This window comes from Pholcus phalangioides, unplaced genomic scaffold, assembly GCF_987345545.1.
Source record: "Pholcus phalangioides strain wild (caught in Gottingen) unplaced genomic scaffold, Ppha-v1.0 ptg000024l_1, whole genome shotgun sequence".
Taxonomy (NCBI): Eukaryota; Metazoa; Arthropoda; class Arachnida; order Araneae; family Pholcidae; genus Pholcus; species Pholcus phalangioides.
Genome location: NW_028301616.1, coordinates 19386702 through 19405796, shown reverse-complemented (window position 1 = coordinate 19405796; position 19095 = coordinate 19386702). Strand labels below are relative to the sequence as shown.

At 35.5% G+C, this 19095-nt stretch overlaps 1 protein-coding gene across 5 annotated transcripts; it reads right to left on the bottom strand.

Moving 5' to 3' along the window:
• Positions 1–3703: 3703 nt before the first annotated feature.
• On the bottom strand, positions 3704–18850 carry EndoG (endonuclease G, mitochondrial). Of its 5 annotated transcripts, none has more exons than XM_089250572.1 (7): positions 18442–18764; positions 15613–15668; positions 15212–15276; positions 10550–11060; positions 9936–10048; positions 7392–7572; positions 3704–4260 (listed from the first exon to the last, which is right to left on the bottom strand). In XM_089250572.1, the coding sequence occupies exons 3-7, from the start codon at positions 15259–15261 to the stop codon at positions 4159–4161; spliced, it is 957 nt and encodes a 318-aa protein (XP_089106698.1). In that variant the 5' UTR covers positions 15262–15276; positions 15613–15668; positions 18442–18764; the 3' UTR covers positions 3704–4158. The 5 variants fall into 5 exon arrangements, with proteins under 5 accessions (XP_089106698.1, XP_089106699.1, XP_089106701.1 ...); XM_089250573.1 differs by having other exon boundaries at positions 15613–15665; positions 18442–18581; XM_089250575.1 differs by lacking the exon at positions 15212–15276 and having other exon boundaries at positions 18442–18850.
• Between the last annotated feature and the right edge of the window lie 245 nt (positions 18851–19095).

Genomic DNA, 19095 nt, shown 5'->3' with positions numbered 1-19095 from the left:
CACACCTGATTTTCAATCCCTGTATTTTCGCTATACAAATATCTGCAATCTTTGATCGATCTTAGAATTTTGCTAATACACCAAACAGGACCCAGCACACATGATAGGTGCATATTGCAGACACTGCCTGCACACATAGTTAGAGAAAAGCCGGGTTTTCCTAGGAGCAGGAAAACCCGGTTTTCTGTGTCGTGTGCAACATGAATCACCCAGTTCGACACGCTGTCCACTCATTAATAAGAAAAGCAGTATGGCTTCTCTCCTACAGAGAGCAATACGGCTCACGACAGAGCTTTACATCGGGCGTAATTGGCTGACTGCTTCTGGAAGAGTCAAATGCGTCATATGTCGCACGTTTTGCCGATGTTCTCTTCACTCTTGTTTTTTTCCCCTTCAAACCAGAGCATGCAGATGACAGAGTAGCTGATACCAAGCAGCACCTCCTAGAGATAGAACGGGCCCCTGCACTGTTTGCCATAAACGTCATTCAGACTACCTAGCAAGTTTGCCACATTTTGAAACACAACATCCTATTATGTTTCTTCTTATTTTGACATAGAATCTTCCTTATTGGCTCACAAATATCGCTTAGTGGTTGGATGTGGGGCATTGAAATCACCAATTTTGAGCCCGATCATTTCTTTTCCTCACAATGATGATACTGGCACGAGTAGGGAAATTTTTTTCCCTGAATATTTTGAGGGAAAATGGACTACTTCCTGACGTCACAAGCAGACTGCGGAGACCTTCTATCTCTAGGAGGTACTGTACCAAGGCCATATACTATAATACAGCCTCCCTGATCTGATGTGCCACGCTAGGAAAACAAACGCGTAGTGTGATTATGCAACACATTTCGAAATTGTCTAATTCGGTTCACATGGCACAAAAACTTATTCTTAGGGAAACCCGGCTAAATGTTCAGAAAAGAGCTGCTGATATGACACAGGGATGGATGTATCAACTAACATGTACATTCGAGCATTGATTATTCGAATACCGATCAACTGAAACATTGGTTAACCGAAAGCCCTCCAATCTACAAATTCAAATTTGCTTGCCATGTAGACCTTCCGCTAGCACCTTTAGTGAAGCAAAGGAAAATTTTGGACGACTTTTCCTAAACTGTAGGCCTACTTTAATTTTTGACTTTTCAAATTAGGCTAGTCAGTTCTGTGTTATTTGTAAGACCGTGTGATGTAAAATATATACACGTTTTGTGTTTAATATCACTGTTTCATAGTGCTCCTATGATACTGGTACAAATTTTTTTGTAAATGATCGGTTATCCGAACAACTCCAGTCCCCAATCGTTCCGGATAATCAACACTCTACTGTACACATTTGCTTCAAAAATCTACGAGTGCAGTTCAAGAAATTTTCAGTACGGCTGTAATTTACATTCCCATCTTCTAAGAGGTTCTTTGTAAATATGTTGGGGGAAAAAATTGTATAAAGCAAATTGAATGTGTCTTAAAATGCCAATTACTTTTTCCTCTTTGTTTAAAAAATTAGAATATTGAAACAGATTATTACATGAATATTTTCATGCACATTTACCTCAAATTAACAGAATAAAAATTGTATGTCTTTCCTGGTTATCTATGTAAATCTAGCATATAGTTCATTCTTCAGATTACAGGTAAAAAACGCGACATTTCTGCAAATAAAAAATTGCATGCACATTTGCTTGGACAGTATGAGGAAACGCTTGTTAGTATATATAAATGCATTGCACTGTAGCCATCTTTTTCCTTGAAACCATAGATTTTATATATCAAGACAATGAAAATCAGACAGTCTCCGTCTCAGATCTGAATTAGACTTCAACCATGGCTCGTATAGTCATTGGTGAAAAGCTGATAGCAACTGGTTTGATATTGATGAGCTAAAAAAATAAAAAGCTGATCAATTTCAAACCAGCTGCAATCAGTTTTTCAACAGCGACTATGCGAGCCATGGTTGAAGTCTAATCCAGGACGAAGACTGTCAGATTCAATGTCTTGATGCATAAAATCTATGGTCAAAGATGGCTATAGTGCAATGCAGTGTTATGATATTAACAAGCATTTTCTCATACTTTCCAAGCAAATGCACATGTAATTTTGTGTTTGCAAAAATGTCCCTTTTTTTTTCTACCGGTAATCCAAAGGTGGAACTATATTCTAGATTTACATACATAACCAGGAAAGTCAGAGCACTTATTGGATCAAGTTGATGTAAATTTGCTTGAAAATATTCATGTGATCATCTGTTTAAAGTCAGATGTTCTAATTCTTTTAAACAACTTTTGGGATACAAAGAAAAAGTAATTTGGCACATTCAGTCTACTTTATGCTAATTTTTTGCCACTGACATGCTCTCAAAGAGCCTCTTAGAAGATGGGAATGCAAATGCACCAATTTCATTAGAAATTCCCCAGAGGCATGTATATAAGGTGCATGTACGGTGTAGTTATTATAGCTAGACAAACGGTCACAGGAAACAATGGTTTCACAGCTCCAACATCTTCCAGAAAACTTTGCAGCAGGGGGACACATAGTAAATTATATTTTTTATATAATTTTATTACTTTTGATGTGTGCCTGATTGGCTGCTGCAGGGAATTTTATTTTTTTGGAGTGCTCAAGCCAGATGGTGATCCAGGGTGATGTATTAAACGGAATGACTTTTTATGTGTTAACCCTTTGCAGTCGTGATTTTTCAGCATTTCTAACAGCCGCTGTGGTGGTTAAGTGGTCATAATGATGGGCTTGTATCACGAGGACCTGGGTTTCGAACCCCACCATCACCACAGTGGTGGTCTGCTGAAGTTGGTTTTCTGTGGTTCCTAACTTTGAAGCACAAATGTAGGTCAATCTCCCTGTTAAAAAGTCTCGTCACAGAGAGTAACAGGCCTCTCTACAACGATACAATCATCACACCTGTCATAGTTAGAAAAATTGATGGTAGCATTGCACAGAAACAAACTTCAAAAATTAGGTCTCCAACATGTATCAATTCGTTAGAAGTTCCACAGAGGAATGTGGACAAAATGTTTGCATGGTTTAGTAGCAGCATTTATAGTACCCCCTGCAGTCATGAATACAGGAAGGCTAATGGATGCTAGTTTTTGCAGTTTATGAATATCTCACGAGTTCTACTAAGCCAAATTTACAGAATTTCTGCAATTGGGTGGGTGATAAAATAGAGTACTTTTTTTCCTGATGTTAATTCTACCTTGACATGAGATCGTATAGGGGTTAATAGTCACTGTTGTCCTGTATTTTATGGGACATGCCCATTTTTTTCACATATTGGCTCTGGGTCCAGATCTGAACTTGGCTCACATTAATCTTTTAAAATTGAAAAACAAACTTCAAAGAGTATCACCACTGTTAGAGATCGACAGGACTATCATATTGTGAAGCCATCACTATTCTCAAAAGAAAATACATTAGTCTGCTTTAGAAGACTGAATTTAATTTTCATGTGTAACTTCTCTTCCCACCTCCCCTCTATTCATTTTTACTGTTATGCACATCTCGATCTGGGTATAGATACCTTTATAGACATTCAAGCATTTTAAAATAATCAATGAATTTAAAATGTTAATTCTAAATCTTAGCGAAATACTTAATTTTGCATATCAATTTAAAGTTTATTCTTCTGTTGCGAGATGGCGCTACTAACCATTATAAGGGAAAAATTGACATGAATAACATTCAATTTCTCAATAATTTATTCAAAAAAAACCTTATTTTCATGTGTCACTTAAGATTTGGCACATCAAAATAATTTGAGCACTCATTAATAGTCAAGAAACCATTGATCATAGAAAAAGATGTAATAAGGATGCAATGAATATTACGACACATTGAACTTTTGTAAAAGCAGTTTTTAACAGTGGAAAACATTAATATACATTATATACAGACCAGATTTTAAAAATATTCAATAGATTCCCTATCAGTTTTAAATCAAGCAATATATTCTCCGTATCGATCAAATACAATGAACTGTTAGGCACTATGTAGACCTTAGATTATTTTGTTCTGCCTTCTATTCTTTCAAATAATGCAAAATTAAAAAAAAAAATTTAAGTTATAAACAATGATAAAGTTTCTATAAAATTGAATGAAAATGACATGAATACAAAATTATTTCTCAATAGACAGATCATCCTGATGTTCTTTTGCCATTTATAGAGTTGAAACTATTTGGTGTCAGTTTGTTAAAGAATAACAGTCCTGCAGATCTTTCAATGCTATGCATTGGCACCTGAAAGTAAGGAAAAAATTTCTATTAAATGCTTATAAAATTATTACAAGTGAAAACATCATTTATTTGATGACACAACACATAATTGAAAACAAAGTTGAAGGAATTTCCTTCTTGTACCAAAGTCGTCAGAGCGGTAGAAAGACACTTGTCCACCCAACAAATTTTTCTTCGTGGCAAAATAAGGAGTTGTGCACAAAAAACAAAACTGGCTAGTCCCACTGGCACAAACTCTTACTCCTCATTCCTCCACTAACATCAAAATATTTTGTACATGGCTATTGAACATGTAGTAGAAATTTGATTATCTGAGCTAATGGTGAGAAAGGTGATCACGGTTAAACTGCCAGAAGTGAAAAAAAAATTTAAAAAAAAAAAAAAAAAAAGTATGCATTTTACCTATTTAAAATGACTATCCAGTGCACATATTCATAATATCCATGCGAAAAAATCTAATAAAAAATTACAAACTACAGTTACATAGCCACACAAATATACTGGGTTTCACTGATGGTAGAACCTCAATTATCCAGGCAGGTAGAGAAAGGGATCATAAAAGGATAACCCAAAAAGAAAAAAAAAACGACACGGTTATCTTGTTCCTGTCAGCCATTCTGCAGTGTTCTAAAATGTGCAATGAGGATGAAGCAAATAGGGAATAGTGTTGGTTCAGCCTATGAGTCATGGTCACGTGACCACATCTAAAGTTCCACTATCCTTATGCCATATTTTTCAGTAGTAAAAATAAGCAATATATTTCGATCAGCACCCCCTCCCCCTATGTATGAGAAGCTTTTTCTGGCATCACCTGTAATTGACTGTAAATCTTCAAATGCCCCAGGGCAATATCCAGTTCTTATGTGTGTGTGCGCATGGGGTTGCCATTTCAACATGTTGACGTGGGACTTAATCCCTGAGAGAGGGGTTCTGTAAAAGAATGAAGTCCGTCCAGTTCCACGAAATGGAAATGTTTATTTCCATTATCACCACAAAATATATGCAATCAAATGAAAAAACAAAAAATTAGCAACAAAACATGAATAAGAAAATAGTTCCCCCAGTTAGTCTGTGCCCAGATAATCAAGGTTCTACTGTAGTTGCAGATGGTAATATAGGGCTATTGGTGTTTTTTGTTTTTTTTTGTGCGTGAATGATGAAACACAGTTTCATTTTTTGGGTTAGAATAATATGCAGAACACAAGATATTGAGCGACAGTGAAATTCTCATGCATTGTGTCAGCAACCCCTATACAACCAAAAGATAGTTTTTTGCGTGTGTCTGCCAAATGTATTATTAGCTCAACAATCAAGCCCACACTCAACACAAACATCTATCTATTTGACCTTTCTGCAGTAATTTTATTTGAATCCAAAGCTCAGTTTCCTCAGGTAGTAATACAACTGATGTTCGCTTTTATGAACCCGTGCAAATTTGATAGTCTATATATAAAATTGATTTTCAGCATGTGTATGTTCTCTATACAAATTTACAATTTTATATCTATTGTCACCAAATTTTGTATATATACCAAACGGGACTAGACTTGAAAGAAGGCCTACTTTATAAGTTTTTCAGAGCTGGGCAGAGAGAGAAAATTGTCGGGCAACAATGGTTTTTAGGCCTAAGCAATCACTTTCAGAATGGTTACTTTGGTTCCCTAGCAATGCGCTTCAGATATGTGTATTGTAAAGGCATATGCATATCTGAAGTGCATGTTTGTCACTTCTTTAATATGCTGTAAGTATTATATATAATAGTTTATTCTTTTATAATGGTTTGTAACTTTTTTAATCCTCCCAGCAATTGAAGAAAATCCGGGCAGCGCCGGGTATTATAGCCAGTCAGGTTTATAAAATGGGAAGTTTATGAATGGGAGAAACAAAAAATAAATGTGAGAATCAAAAAATATATTTAGTCATCAACCTTTATTTTTTTTTTTGCTTCATCGCATTATTTTGGTAAATATAAAATTCCATAGAATTGATGCAAGATAACATTTCATGTGAATCTTGTTTTTACAATATTTTTAGGATGGGTGGTGGAACGCCGCTGGAACCACTTGCCATTGTTAAAATCTATTGCTGATTTTTTGAATCCTATAATTTTCGGCAATTTGTGTCTTTGTAAGAGTTCGCACATTAATTTCTTTCAAATATTTTTTTTTTCATCCACTACCAAGAACAATCTTTTCCATTTTGTTGACATTGCAAAGAGGAAAGTAAGCAAACAGCAGTTGGCTGAAATAGAGTTTAATCAACTGTTGACTTAGAAATAGCCTATCAATAACCTCATGTATCATAACATTTCTGGAACTACCAGTATATCCGATCATAATGCACAAAGAAAGAATTAAGTTGTCAACTCATCTTTGATTCATGGTTAACCCTGTCAACAATCTCACTCTTCTTCCTGGCATGTGTTTGCAAAATACTCGTATGTTGGTGATGACAAAGTGGTGAACTCTCTCTCTCTCTCTCTATATATGTACTGCCCCCCCCCCCGCCCCGTTCTTCTATTCTCTCCTAAGACACACAAAACATCTGAATCGAAGTTTACTTTTGTTTCTAATGAACTTGGAAGTAGCTGAACAAATAAAATAACCAAAAAAAAAGGTAGCGGAAGAAAAACGAAGTTCATAAAATAGGGAGTTCATAGAGCTGATTTTAACATTAGCTTTATAGCATGCTCATCAGGACAGAGAACCAGTTTAAAAAACAGCTCATTCTTAAATTGGAGGTTTGTAAAATCGAGTATCATAAATAGATTTTCAAGAATCATTAAATCTATCTGTTTTGCTTATTTAAAGAGGAAAAAACGATTTATGAAAAACATTTCATTCACACGAAACATCCAAGTTCATTGTAAACAAAAGTAAACTTCGATTCAGATGTTCTGTGTGTCTTAGGAGAAAATAGAGGAGTGGGGAGTAGAGAGAGTTCACCACTTTGTCATCACCAACATACGAGTATTTTGATGGAAATTTATAAAAAAAATATTATTATGGACAAAAGTGATATTACAAGATGTACATAGGTTTTTGGAGAATGTGTTAAAAATATGTTTTGCAACAAGTTGTTTATTTGTTTTCATGATATATATATATATATATATATAGAGACTAAAAACTCACCAAGAAATTAGCGATTGGAACTTCATCAGCAATAGCCTGATTTGGCATGACGTATGTCTCTAGATCGAGTTTGCCGTCACTGGTTTCACCAAGTATGACTTTATAGAAATGGGTGGGGACAGCAACATTATTGTTTCCTACAACTTGATACTTGACATACTTTTTGCCATCAGATTCAAACCTGGTCCGCAAAAAAACAAAATTTCAATCAAATTTATTAAATCAGAATCAAAATTCACCATTAACACTTCCAATGAAAAATTTGGGTACTTTATGGTTGCAAAATTGAGTAAACAAGTGGCAGAAATGTGACATTTATCAATCAGTGGAGGAAAAAAAAGCACACTTCTGGGAAAAAATCCTCTGAATTGATCACTTCTGGGAAAAATCCCCGAGTGATTTCCATAGACTGGATTACAGAAACTTGTCTCTGTAATTCTGATTTTGGCCTTTCAAATGAATGCAAGTTGAAATCGCCATTTGGTGACTGGCCGTTTCATCTCATGAGGTCTATTGTAGGACTGAACCAGGTGGCCATGATGACTAAAAAAAAATTGGGATTGATGCCTAAAGAGTTTTTTATAAGTGGTTACTAAATTGGAATCAAGACGACACAAAATTTTTGGAATTCATATCAGTGCATCAATCAACATGGAAGGGGGGCCCCTGGCTATGTCCTGGAAAAGTTTATTAAAACATATTTAAAATAATATTATTTCAATAATATTTTAATATTATTTAATACTCAAAACATTATTTTGAATGTTTTTCTTAAAAAAAAAATTTTTCTTTTTGGCTCCTAAAATGTTTTTCTGGTGCCTAGATTTTTTTTGTGATTTGTCAAACCATGGTCTATTGTTAGTTTTGAGTTAGAATCAGGAGATATTTACTTGGACTCAGAATAAGTCTTGAGATCTTCATGATATACAAAAAAAGTTTGTGTGTATTTATTCTGCTTTGAAATACGATTCAAATGAAGTCCGCCTTCTAGTGGGAGGGTTAAGCAAGATGAATCTCAAATAATTAGAAGTTGATTATAAAATTCTAAAAGGCTTGTTTTGAATTTACAAGCATCTATTCTGTCTTTGTACACGCCATCACCCCAAATCCATCCAAAAATTATTTTACTACTTTTATGAGAGTTTAATAAATCTTTTGAGCACAACTGTAAAGATATTTCATGAATTTTTATAGTAAAAATGTTAAACACAGAATGTCTATCACATACAATACTGAAAGAAAAATTTGGTGACTTTTCATAACTATTCCTTGACCTTTGCTGGACTCTTTTCTTATAGCAGTGGTACCCAACACACACGCACATGGTGCCCATTGTTACATTGCAAATGATGAACAAGTTGCTATGTATAAATGGTAACAACTATGCTACAGTCAATGAAGTAGAAGTATTGAGCAATGAAATTTGGCGTTTGTGGGCCACCAATGGAAAGAAGTTGTTAAGAGGTAAACCGATTTTGAAATCATAAAACCTCTAAATGTTCTTTGGTACATCAGTGTGCTCAATAGATGGTGCTATTTGTGTTGCAAACAGCAGTGAGAAACTGGTGGGTGAATATTTAATCCCCCCCCCCCCCTACAATTTTATGGGTGTGATTCCAGTTGAATTTTTGCAATTTAGCTACCAAGAAAAAAATTGGTAGAAAAAGTTAGGAAAATCAAAGTGATATTTAGCAATTTAGCACACATTATTTGGCAAAATTGGTGATTCAACATGTATTGGGAGACATTTGTGATTCAGGACTCGTTTTTTGTGATATTAGTGGTTTTAAACTAGTTTTTTTTTTGTGAAGTCATTTTGGTGACTTGGCACACATTATTTGTTGGCATTGGCAAATTAATCTTAGCTAACCTACACTGCACAATAACAGGAATATATCTGGATATCTATGATTTTCTTGAATAAAATTGAGCATGGGCAAATCCAAAGATCAATTTGCAACTTTATTTTGCTACCTTTTCTTCATTTTGTGACTATTTCATGGTGGTAGAACACTTTAAGGAAAAATTATAAGAAAAAATTGCCCCATAGTTGGCCGATGGAAATAAGCATTAAGGTGATCAATAGGTGACCAATAACTGGTTTATAGAAAGTTATTCAACAAATGTAGTGTCTAAACTCTTACATGTAATATCAATTATCACTTGATAGGCAACTGTGAACTTTGATGTCTCAAAGTGCTTCCAGCAATTCATATTCCTTGGAGGTATACAAAATGCATTGCACGGAAGATTGAAATTACCTTGAGAAATTAAAAATTCAAGTTATTGGAGTTCCACAGTGAAAGTTGTTCGATTGAAGTTAAAATTTCTGATGAGAATGAGGAAATTCATTTTTATGTCAGGGCCGTCATTTCAACTTTTTCCGGGGGGGGCAAAGAGCATGTACTAAAGGTACGCATATATTTGTGTGTGTGTGTGTATATATATATCATTTGTAGTGTATTTTCAAAAGCCAAAACTTTTTACAGTTAAATTTTTGACAAACAGAACAAAATCCAGAAAATTAAACAATAATTTTCTTACTTCGGTAAGTATAAAGGCCCAGTGCAAACATACACATTTGCATATTTTTTGGTTAAGCCACGGACATATTGCTCTAGTCTATTCCAGGCATCACGATTGAAACCTTTGCCAACCTAAAAAATATTAAGAATAAAAATTAAGTGAACTGATCATAAAATTAGTACAGTTGAAATCGGAACAAAAAGAATGCCTTCATCTCTGCATGTTGACTTTTAAATTAGATTAGAGGAAGAACGGGGATCAGAAAAGACAGAGCTCTTTAATAAACTCAGTTTTTGAGCTCGGTTTAAAGCTACATTGTATGTATGGCTACAATGTTCCCTGTATGATTCTGGGACAGAATAAATTCCTGGCCTGGGCATTAATCGTTTTGATCGGATGTTGCCTCTTGGTATTTATCGTCTCAATCAAATTCATTATAAAAATTATTGGAAAATTATTCTTTCCAGCTTTTTTATTTTATGATTTAGGTGTTACACACTTTATTTATTTTTTCTTCAAAATATCTGCTCAGAAATTAAGCATTAACAAGCTAGAGTTCTTCTAACATTAAGGTCTGCTTCACGATTAAAAAAAAAGTTTAATACAATATTTTTGATTCCATAAGATCTTACTTGCGGTGCTATGTTGCTTAGAACAAACGTGTCATCGATCAGCTGTTGAGAACTCCTGTGATTCCCAGCAGCAGCAAGATGTCCTCTGTCAAAGCCGCTGTTCCAATAATCACTATTTGTTGACCTGAAATACTTGTGGATGGCTTGATTCTCAAAAAAGTTACTCAGAGATCGGTTCACATTTTTATTATATTTCACTCCGTTCCTAGTCAGATGTTCACACACCCAATTCGCGATCCTGTTCCTTTTGTCGTAAGATACAACAAAGTTTTTTCTCACATCGATATTGTCTGTTCCAGGATAGCCAAATTTCATGATTTCAGATGCTCTGTCCGCTTCAGCCTCCTCGATCTCCATAGGTACAACATCCTCTTCGTTAATTGCAGGCACTATGTTTGTGGATGCTGCAACGCTGAAGTCCGAGAATATCTTTGAGCGTTCATAGAATGTTCCACCAAAAAATCCGATTGCACCAACAGCTAGAGTAGTCCATTTCCTCATTGCAGCCATCCTATATAGGGTGGAAAAAGTCCAATAAATAAATTAAAATCAAATAGCTTAATTATTTGGCCGCAGCAACCAGTTTTCACTCTCTTTTGCTTATAGTATTAATACAATTATTCATATTAACAGTACAGCTTACAGTAATTAACTTAGAATTTCTTCTTTTCTCATTGGTTGTTTACAACAGTGTCTTTAATAGGTCTTTCAGAAAAGAAAAACATTTTATCATAGTTACATCGTTTACCATTGAGAGATCCTTTTATTTATTTTTAAAAACATAATTTTTTTCTCATTTAACTGATGGGAATCATGATCAAATGGCTTTCATTAGTCACATTGAATAAGTTTTTGGAAACCAGCTTTAAAAAATGTAGGGTTAGTGTCCTTTCAGGCAGAACACATGAAAACACAACCGTTTCTGAACCTTCCTATTTTTTCTTTTTGAGCCCTCATTCAACAATATTTCTTTCTTGTGCCTCTCTTTCCCTGTTGTGACAAGCCTTTCCTCTTAATCCTATAATATGACCCTTCCCACTTATTATTATCTAGGTGAGTGGCATTGGAGTCAATGGTGCTCAAGCAGAGCTCGAAATAGAGAGGTGCAAAGGGGACAACTGTCATGAGCAACAAACTTCTGGGAGCGGGAAATTTAAGAATAAAAAAAGAAAACACTTATCAAATTACTAAATTTCACAAAGGAGGGGGAAGCTGCAAAATAATGTACGCACGCACAAATCTTAGTTATAAACCTGCTGAAGCACCCATATTGTTTTCACCACGGGCTGGAGCACTCCCAGAATCAAGTCAGAAATCAAAATCTACATAAAAATCCTGCCAACAGTGAGTCATTGGTCTAAAGCACCTCAGACTATCCTGATCTGAGTAAATTGATAGTTAGAAAAAAATTTATATACAAGGCATCCTGTAAGCCTTAATTTAGCAGTCGTAGAGGTATAATTCTAAAAAAATGCAGAAAACGTGTTCAGGAATCACTATGTACCAGTTTCAAGAGTGAAAATGCAGTGCGTTATAAAATAAAAAAAATTTTTATACGATTATCCTGTCTTCTAACTTCCAATTAGAAAGTTGTTGCCCTGTCTCTCCTGAGGTAAAAAAACCACATTTCTAAATGCAATATTCGCCGAGATAATTCCACAAAAACAGAGGGGAAAGAAGGGCATAAATGAGCTTTTACATCAGTTTGTTGTTCTTTCCCACTTTTCTCTAATGTTTGAATTCAAATATCTCAAATTATCATCTAATTATTGCACTTAAAATGTGTAACTTTTTTTGCGTTCAGAAGAGACAGGGCAACAACTTTTGGAAGTTAGAGGACAAAAAGACTGTATAAAAATTTAATTTTTATATTTTGTTATACACTGTATTTTCACTCTCAAAACTGTTACAGACTGATTTCTGAACATATTTTGAGCATTTTCTAAATTGTAACTATACTTCTACGATGAATGGTTGATGAGATAAAGGCTGAATTAGGGCCCACAAGACACACTTGTATATAAATAAGAAGGATATCCAGCCCCCTCCCCCCCCCCACTAGGCTGACACCCCTGTCAGCCTCCCTCTTATGAGTGTTGTACTATGCTGGTACTTCTACTGGGTACTAAAATTACAGGGTTCCCAGCAAAATCTACTTGATCATTTCCCTGACTAAAACTCAGGAAGAAATAAATATAATTCCAAATCTTGACCTTCCAAATTTCAAATTTTTTTCCTTTCACAGAATTTTTTCTTGTCTTTTATCAAATATTTTCAAATTTCCCTGACTTTGTCATATATTTAACATTTTCCCCCGACCATTTTTTATTTCACTGACTTTCCAGGCCACTGTAAACTGTGAATTAGCATTGACTGTGTATTGCAAATCACGCCTGCATGTCTGGGGTCTTTAACACATGACCTGTGGGACCCCTTGTGGCCTGCAGAGCTCTTTGGTAACATTTGAGTGTTTAGTATAGATTACTGGCCAGCAGACTTCATTGAAATTTCCAATGCGGTGCACACTGGGTCAATGGTTGAAGGTTCCTGCTGTATATGATTCTGGGTACACCTTTATGACTAAAAAATTGGTATTGGCACCTAGAATTTTCCGTGTGTCATCACTAAATTAATGTGTGAGAACACCACAAAGTTTCAGAAATAATTTTGGTCTGTCTACTAACATGAAAAGATGCCTCCACGTCCCGCTAAAGCCCAGAAAAACATTATTTTGGACCTTTTCTTCTTGCAACTAAGGGAGAGTGAGGTGGGACTTAGGGCATTGGACAATAAAGAGCACAAAGTTTGCTCTTTTTTTGTTAAAAATTAAGGAGGAGGGGGGGGGGGGGGTTGCTAAAATTGATACTGGCCCTGATTGATACAGTAAATTTTTGTTTCTATAAAGCGTTTCTAAATGTGGAAATTATAGTTGTTCCTGGTTGAATTTAACTGGAGTCTAGTTGTTTTTTAGATTAGTCAAGCCCTGATACAACCTCAAGAAATGATTCACATGACAAAAAAAAAGTCATATCACAAACTTGTTTTTGTAAGATCAATTATTTATACACAGACAGTGACGTAGCAGTTAACGAGTGATTTGGTTAATGAGCAATTTGCACAATGAGCAAAAATTGTAAACAGATTTTGACTCAGTTAATGAGAGATGATTTGCATCACAAAGAAAAATTTTTCGCTTTATTTATTTAGTTTCACGTTATCACAACTGAGCTGATGGTTTTTCGCTTTCATCCACACACGTACCGTGGAATTGTAGTTAATATTCTTCTCTATGGTCTCCGGTAAATGTGCCTCACTTGAAAAATTAACACATGTTGTGCAAGCATGATTTTTTACAATATTAAACTATATGCTGGCATTGTAATCACGCGTATGTGGACTTGAAGATTTTTTTAAATTCTGCTTAGAGGAAACGGTGGGTTTATTACATTACTGAACATGACTTTGATGGGCTAGCTCATGAATAGGAACCACTATTTTTCAAAAAGATTGCGTCCTTGGGGGAAGACGGAAGATCATGGGACTGGAGATGCATGAGAGTGACATTCAAGAACTAGCGGAAGAACATGGCCATGAATTGACTGTATTATATACTTAACTGATGGATTTCTATTGCACAAGAGCTTATGGAGGGTATCTCATTTGAGGAAGAGAGAAGTAAGGAGAAATCCCCTCACTTCCAATGAGATTAGAGAAGCGTGTAGAATGTGGGAATCTGTGCAAAATTTTGTAGAAACAAACCAATCAATTAAAGCTGTAGTAACCAATTTCAGAGGAATCCTAAAAAGGAGGAAAACTCAAGTATCACTAGATAGGTTCTTTTTCAAAGTGTGCAAAAAGCAAAAGTTTACAAGGTAACAGTGAGTCTGTAAGTTGTCCTAAACAATAGTCCAACCTCATGTCATTTAGATCAAGTTAATTTTTAAATATGACATGAATGTCGCTCTCCACTTGTTAATACAAGATATACAGAAGACTGGATGTTGTGAAGATATTTATTATTTGAGAACGGTTCCGTTCGGCATATATACGCTCTAGTGAAGGAAAATCTCTATCTCCTCTGTAGCTTAGTGGTCAGAGCACTCGTCCGGCAATCGAGGGACCCGGGTTCGACTCCCGGTAGAGGCAGAGATGAGTTTTTTCCTTCCTTAAAAAATTAACATCTCAAATAATAAATATCTTCACAACATCCAGTCTTCTGTATATCTTGTAATTTTTAAACCTTATCATATTACACACATGTATGTTTATTTATAACATTATTGTAATTGTGTGTGTATTATTTACTACACTATTGTTGTGTTCTATTATTGATCAAATTTGGTTTTTATTATTAATTTTCACATGAATGAATAATGGAATAAGTTATCCAAGTTTCCGTTATTCCCTATGGGGAAAGTTTGATTCGATATAGAGCAATTCAGGTAACAAGCACGTTTGCAGAACGAATTAAGCTTATGAACCAAAATTTCACTAATAAAAGAGAACAAAAATAAAAAAAAAGATTGATGCTGAAATCAAATATCACAAATCGAGATCACAATAATCAGAATGTTAAATCTTAGATGAACTGCGGCTATAGTTTATTGGTCCAATTGAATGTATTTATGTAATTATACGTTATATATGAAAGCATTTTCCTACCTTAACATAACAGAAATGATGATAGCACCTAATAATAACGGTTCGGACATTTTGCCAGCTAAAAACTAAAGGAAGATGAAGAATGAGAAAAAAAAAAACATTGAAAAACGAACAAAACGAATCTAAAAAACAGCGAATATTACACTGTTGCAACCATAAACTTGCAGATTTAAGAGCAGTGAATTATATGTTTGAAATATCTTGAAAGCAAAAAGAGCAATGTCCCCAAGAAGCAATGATAGAGTCAGTAAAGAAAATTAAAAAAAACCTTAAGCAGAGCAAATGTGAAACGATTTATGAAAAAGTTAAGGGTTGTTGATAGCACCATAGAAACGATAGCAATTAATGCAGTTCTTGAACAGAGAGAAGGCTAATTAATTAGACAGGAAATCCTTACTCACATGGCCCAAAAGGGTTCAGGCTATAACGGCAGGAAATAAGTTTCTTCCTCTTGCTTCTTATGTTATCAATAAAAAGAGCAAGAAAATTAAACAAAATATAAACATTAACGAAGTCATTACGAGAAATTTTAAACAATCAAAAATAATAAAATGCATCCGTTTTTTTGGTATTTAATATGACGGAATTATTTCGACTTTTCCCGAGGGGGGACAAAGAATATGTACTCAATATATGTGTGCGTGTATATATATATATTTCACCTTGTTTTCCATTCCTATTGTATTCTTTAAAGCGAGGGGGAAATTGCCCCCTGACCCCCCCCCCCCCCAAATGATGGGCCTGGCTTGACATATCAATTAAAATTTAGGTGTCAGAAGAATTCCTTAAACCTTAACTGGCGTTGTGAAAATTCTGTGTAACTGGCATCGTGGGGTCATTTTGACCCCAGCAAGTATTAATGAATCTTAAAAATCAACAAAAGAAATTTTCATGAAAGCAATGGGTTTTTTTTACATGATTTTGCTCATCCATCAATTAGTTCACTAAATAATTTTTCAAATTTCTGTAATTTGAAAGAAGACACACATTCGAAAAAAATGGAGGGATATATGACTTTTGAATTTTTAAAAATTATATATTAAATTTTTTGAACTCAATTTTCATGATTAAAAAACGAAGATATGATTAAAATATACTCAAAAAATAAAATTTACTATATTTTCACAAGTACCAAAATTAGTCTTATTCTAAGTTGGAAACAATGCTTGCAAGCAATACCATGACGCATTGATCACGCAGATCTTGAATACAATTTACTAAGAGTACTATCCTCATGCTCACCTTGGATATCCAACGTTTCTCCATTATTTTGAAACCGTAATGGAGAAAACCGGCACTTTTCCGAGACAACATTTCAATCTCAACGCTCTGGCCGTCAGACAAAAATGTCTAAAGCTAATGGTGAGGTGGGGTCATTTTGACTCCATCAAAACTTTGACAAATGAAATAACGGAAAGAAAAAATAGAAAAACCTCATAAAAATTTGTCAAGAACATATAAACAACCTTCTTGAAAGGTACTGATAACAGGAGCACCGGATGCATTTCTTTCTCAAGGGAGTGGCATGTTGAGTAATGCGTGGGGTCAAAATGACCCACCATGCCATTTCAGAGTTAACAGACAAATATGGTTTTCACTCAAGGAAAAATTGTAATAAATGATATTTTGTTTTTTACTTTTCTGGCATCTAATATATCCACTTCCTATGTTAAAATGTGCACTGCCATGAAATCAGAAAATTTTGTGTCATCCATGTATTTAAATTTAGCAATGTTTTAATGCATGGGCGCACCCGGGTGCCTCAAGTGCTCATAGGGGCAACCTCATGATAATGAGATGTAGTGCTATGATTTTTGAGAGAAAGCATAGGAATTCATCTACAGTGGATCCCGCTTATCCCAGTGCATAAAGTTTCTCAAAAAACCATCACGAAAGAACATTGCACACGGGAAAACACTTTAAATGAATATCTTCATGTGAATTACTTAGAGTTGAGACCATGAAAATAAGTTTCACTAAGCGGGAAAACATTACAAGCATGAATGTTATAAGCAGGATCAACTGTATATTTAATCAATATTTCCAACTATAGTTGGGGCCCCCAGAATATCACTTTGCAAACTCTTTAGATCAGGTATTTTCAAGTGCACCCAGAGTGCTTAATGCTCATGTCAGATTTCATGATCGTGATCAATTAATCAATGTCCTGGTTAAACACCTTATACAAGTTGCACTCAAGGATTAAAATTCCTGATTTTTCATGCATTTGTATGTCAAACTGGATGTAAGGGTGATCTTCTTTCGATGATGGGGACAGGCAGTGCTCGCAACTAGAAAAAGGTTGAAGCTACCTCTGCTCTGGGTTATTCCTATGCTTACACTCTCTGGAACACTTTTTTGGATGCTGCCATGCTTGCAAACTCTCCAGGTCTATCCCATGCTCACACATCCCCATGTCACTCACATTTTTGCAAACACTTCAGGTTACACACACACACACTCCCTAGGAGTCCCCCATGCTCCCACTCCCTGCTCTCTTCCATGCTTACACAGTTTTGGTCACTCACATACTTGTGAACACTCTAGTTTACTCTTTTAGGCACTCACTGACCTGGTTGCTCACGTGCTTGCATACTCTCTAGGTCACTCCTCTGATCACTCGCATGCCTGTACACACTCATTTTAGTAACCATGTCCCGCGAGCTCAAGACCAGGACCGCAACTGGGGGGGTGGCAATTTCAACATTCATCTTCTCCATCATTACAAGGGGGTACCAAAATGCATACTTGCCCCAGCTCACCTGACCAAGCATCTAGTTGCGGGCTCTGCTCAAGACAGAGGAGGATTCATTTTTTTTACCGCATTTCAATTTTCTTGACCACTCATCCCTCACATTTGCCGCCCTTTCGAACTTTTTGCCTATAGCCCCAGCCACTGTAAATATGCTTCTGACTAAAACGCAGGGCCGCAACTAGATGCTTGGTCACCTGGGGCAAGTGCGCATTTTGACGCCCCCTTGTAATGTTGAAGGAGAGGTTTCAGGATAAAATTTGCGTCCCCTCTGGCCCAGGGCACAAGCACCACCTGCTCTTCCCACAAGTTGCGGCCCTGCTCAAACGTCATGATTAAATTAATTAGTTTCCCACATCAAAATCACAGTGATATGTTTCCACGAACATTCAATTTAATTCATAAAATTAATTAATTTTAAGAGTGAAATTTTCTATGCAAATAGGATATATCGAGAGATATTTATTCCTTCACGTACCTGTGAAACCTCTCACGCTAATGATGATGGTGGTGGTGGGAGGAATGCAAATTCATCTAATAGCGGAGTTATCGCATAATAATCATATGAGAAAAAACAACAGCTGTTGAAGCTCTAATCATTAAACTCATTTTTATCATATTTCCTTCGTTACGGATGAAATGATTGATACCTACATACTCGGATGTGTTTTGGTTTAACCTTGATTATTTACGTCGCTTATGTGTGTGTTTGTTTACGTGGTTGAGCGGAAACCATGGAGCTTGATGCGGAAACCCATGCTCTGTTGCCCCAAGTTCACCGCATCTACAGGTTCGAGAGTAAAGATTCTGCGCCCTGATTGGTCGCAATGAAGGTTGCCGGAGCGTTGGCTCCTTGACTACTTTCTAGTAGTAGCTTGGCTAGTTTCCTCTTTGCTTAACTATAGTTTCTCTTTCCACGGCTATATGCGTCATCCTCTATAAATTTTTCACATATTTTTCCTTTTTATATTTTAAATTTTAATCTTACGCTTAATTTTACTGATTTAACAAAAAGCTCTTCTCTTTCGTCATCAGCTCTGCCCCTCTGAATCCTAACTTTAAAAATTAATTTTCATGAAAGGTGGTTGATGACGTAAGCATTATCCAAACCCCCCTTGTCATCAAAAGTCAG

Bases quoted from the DNA above. Each gene is read 5' to 3' on its own strand.
- EndoG (XM_089250572.1), bottom strand. From the start codon at position 15,261: ATGTCCGAACCGTTATTATTAGGTGCTATCATCATTTCTGTTATGTTA. The intron at 10,049-10,549 runs GTAAGATCTTAT...AATATTTTTTAG, and splicing joins TAAGCAACATAGCACCGCAA to GTTGGCAAAGGTTTCAATCG. The intron at 7,573-9,935 runs GTAAGAAAATTA...TTTGCGGACCAG, and splicing joins GGGCCTTTATACTTACCGAA to GTTTGAATCTGATGGCAAAA.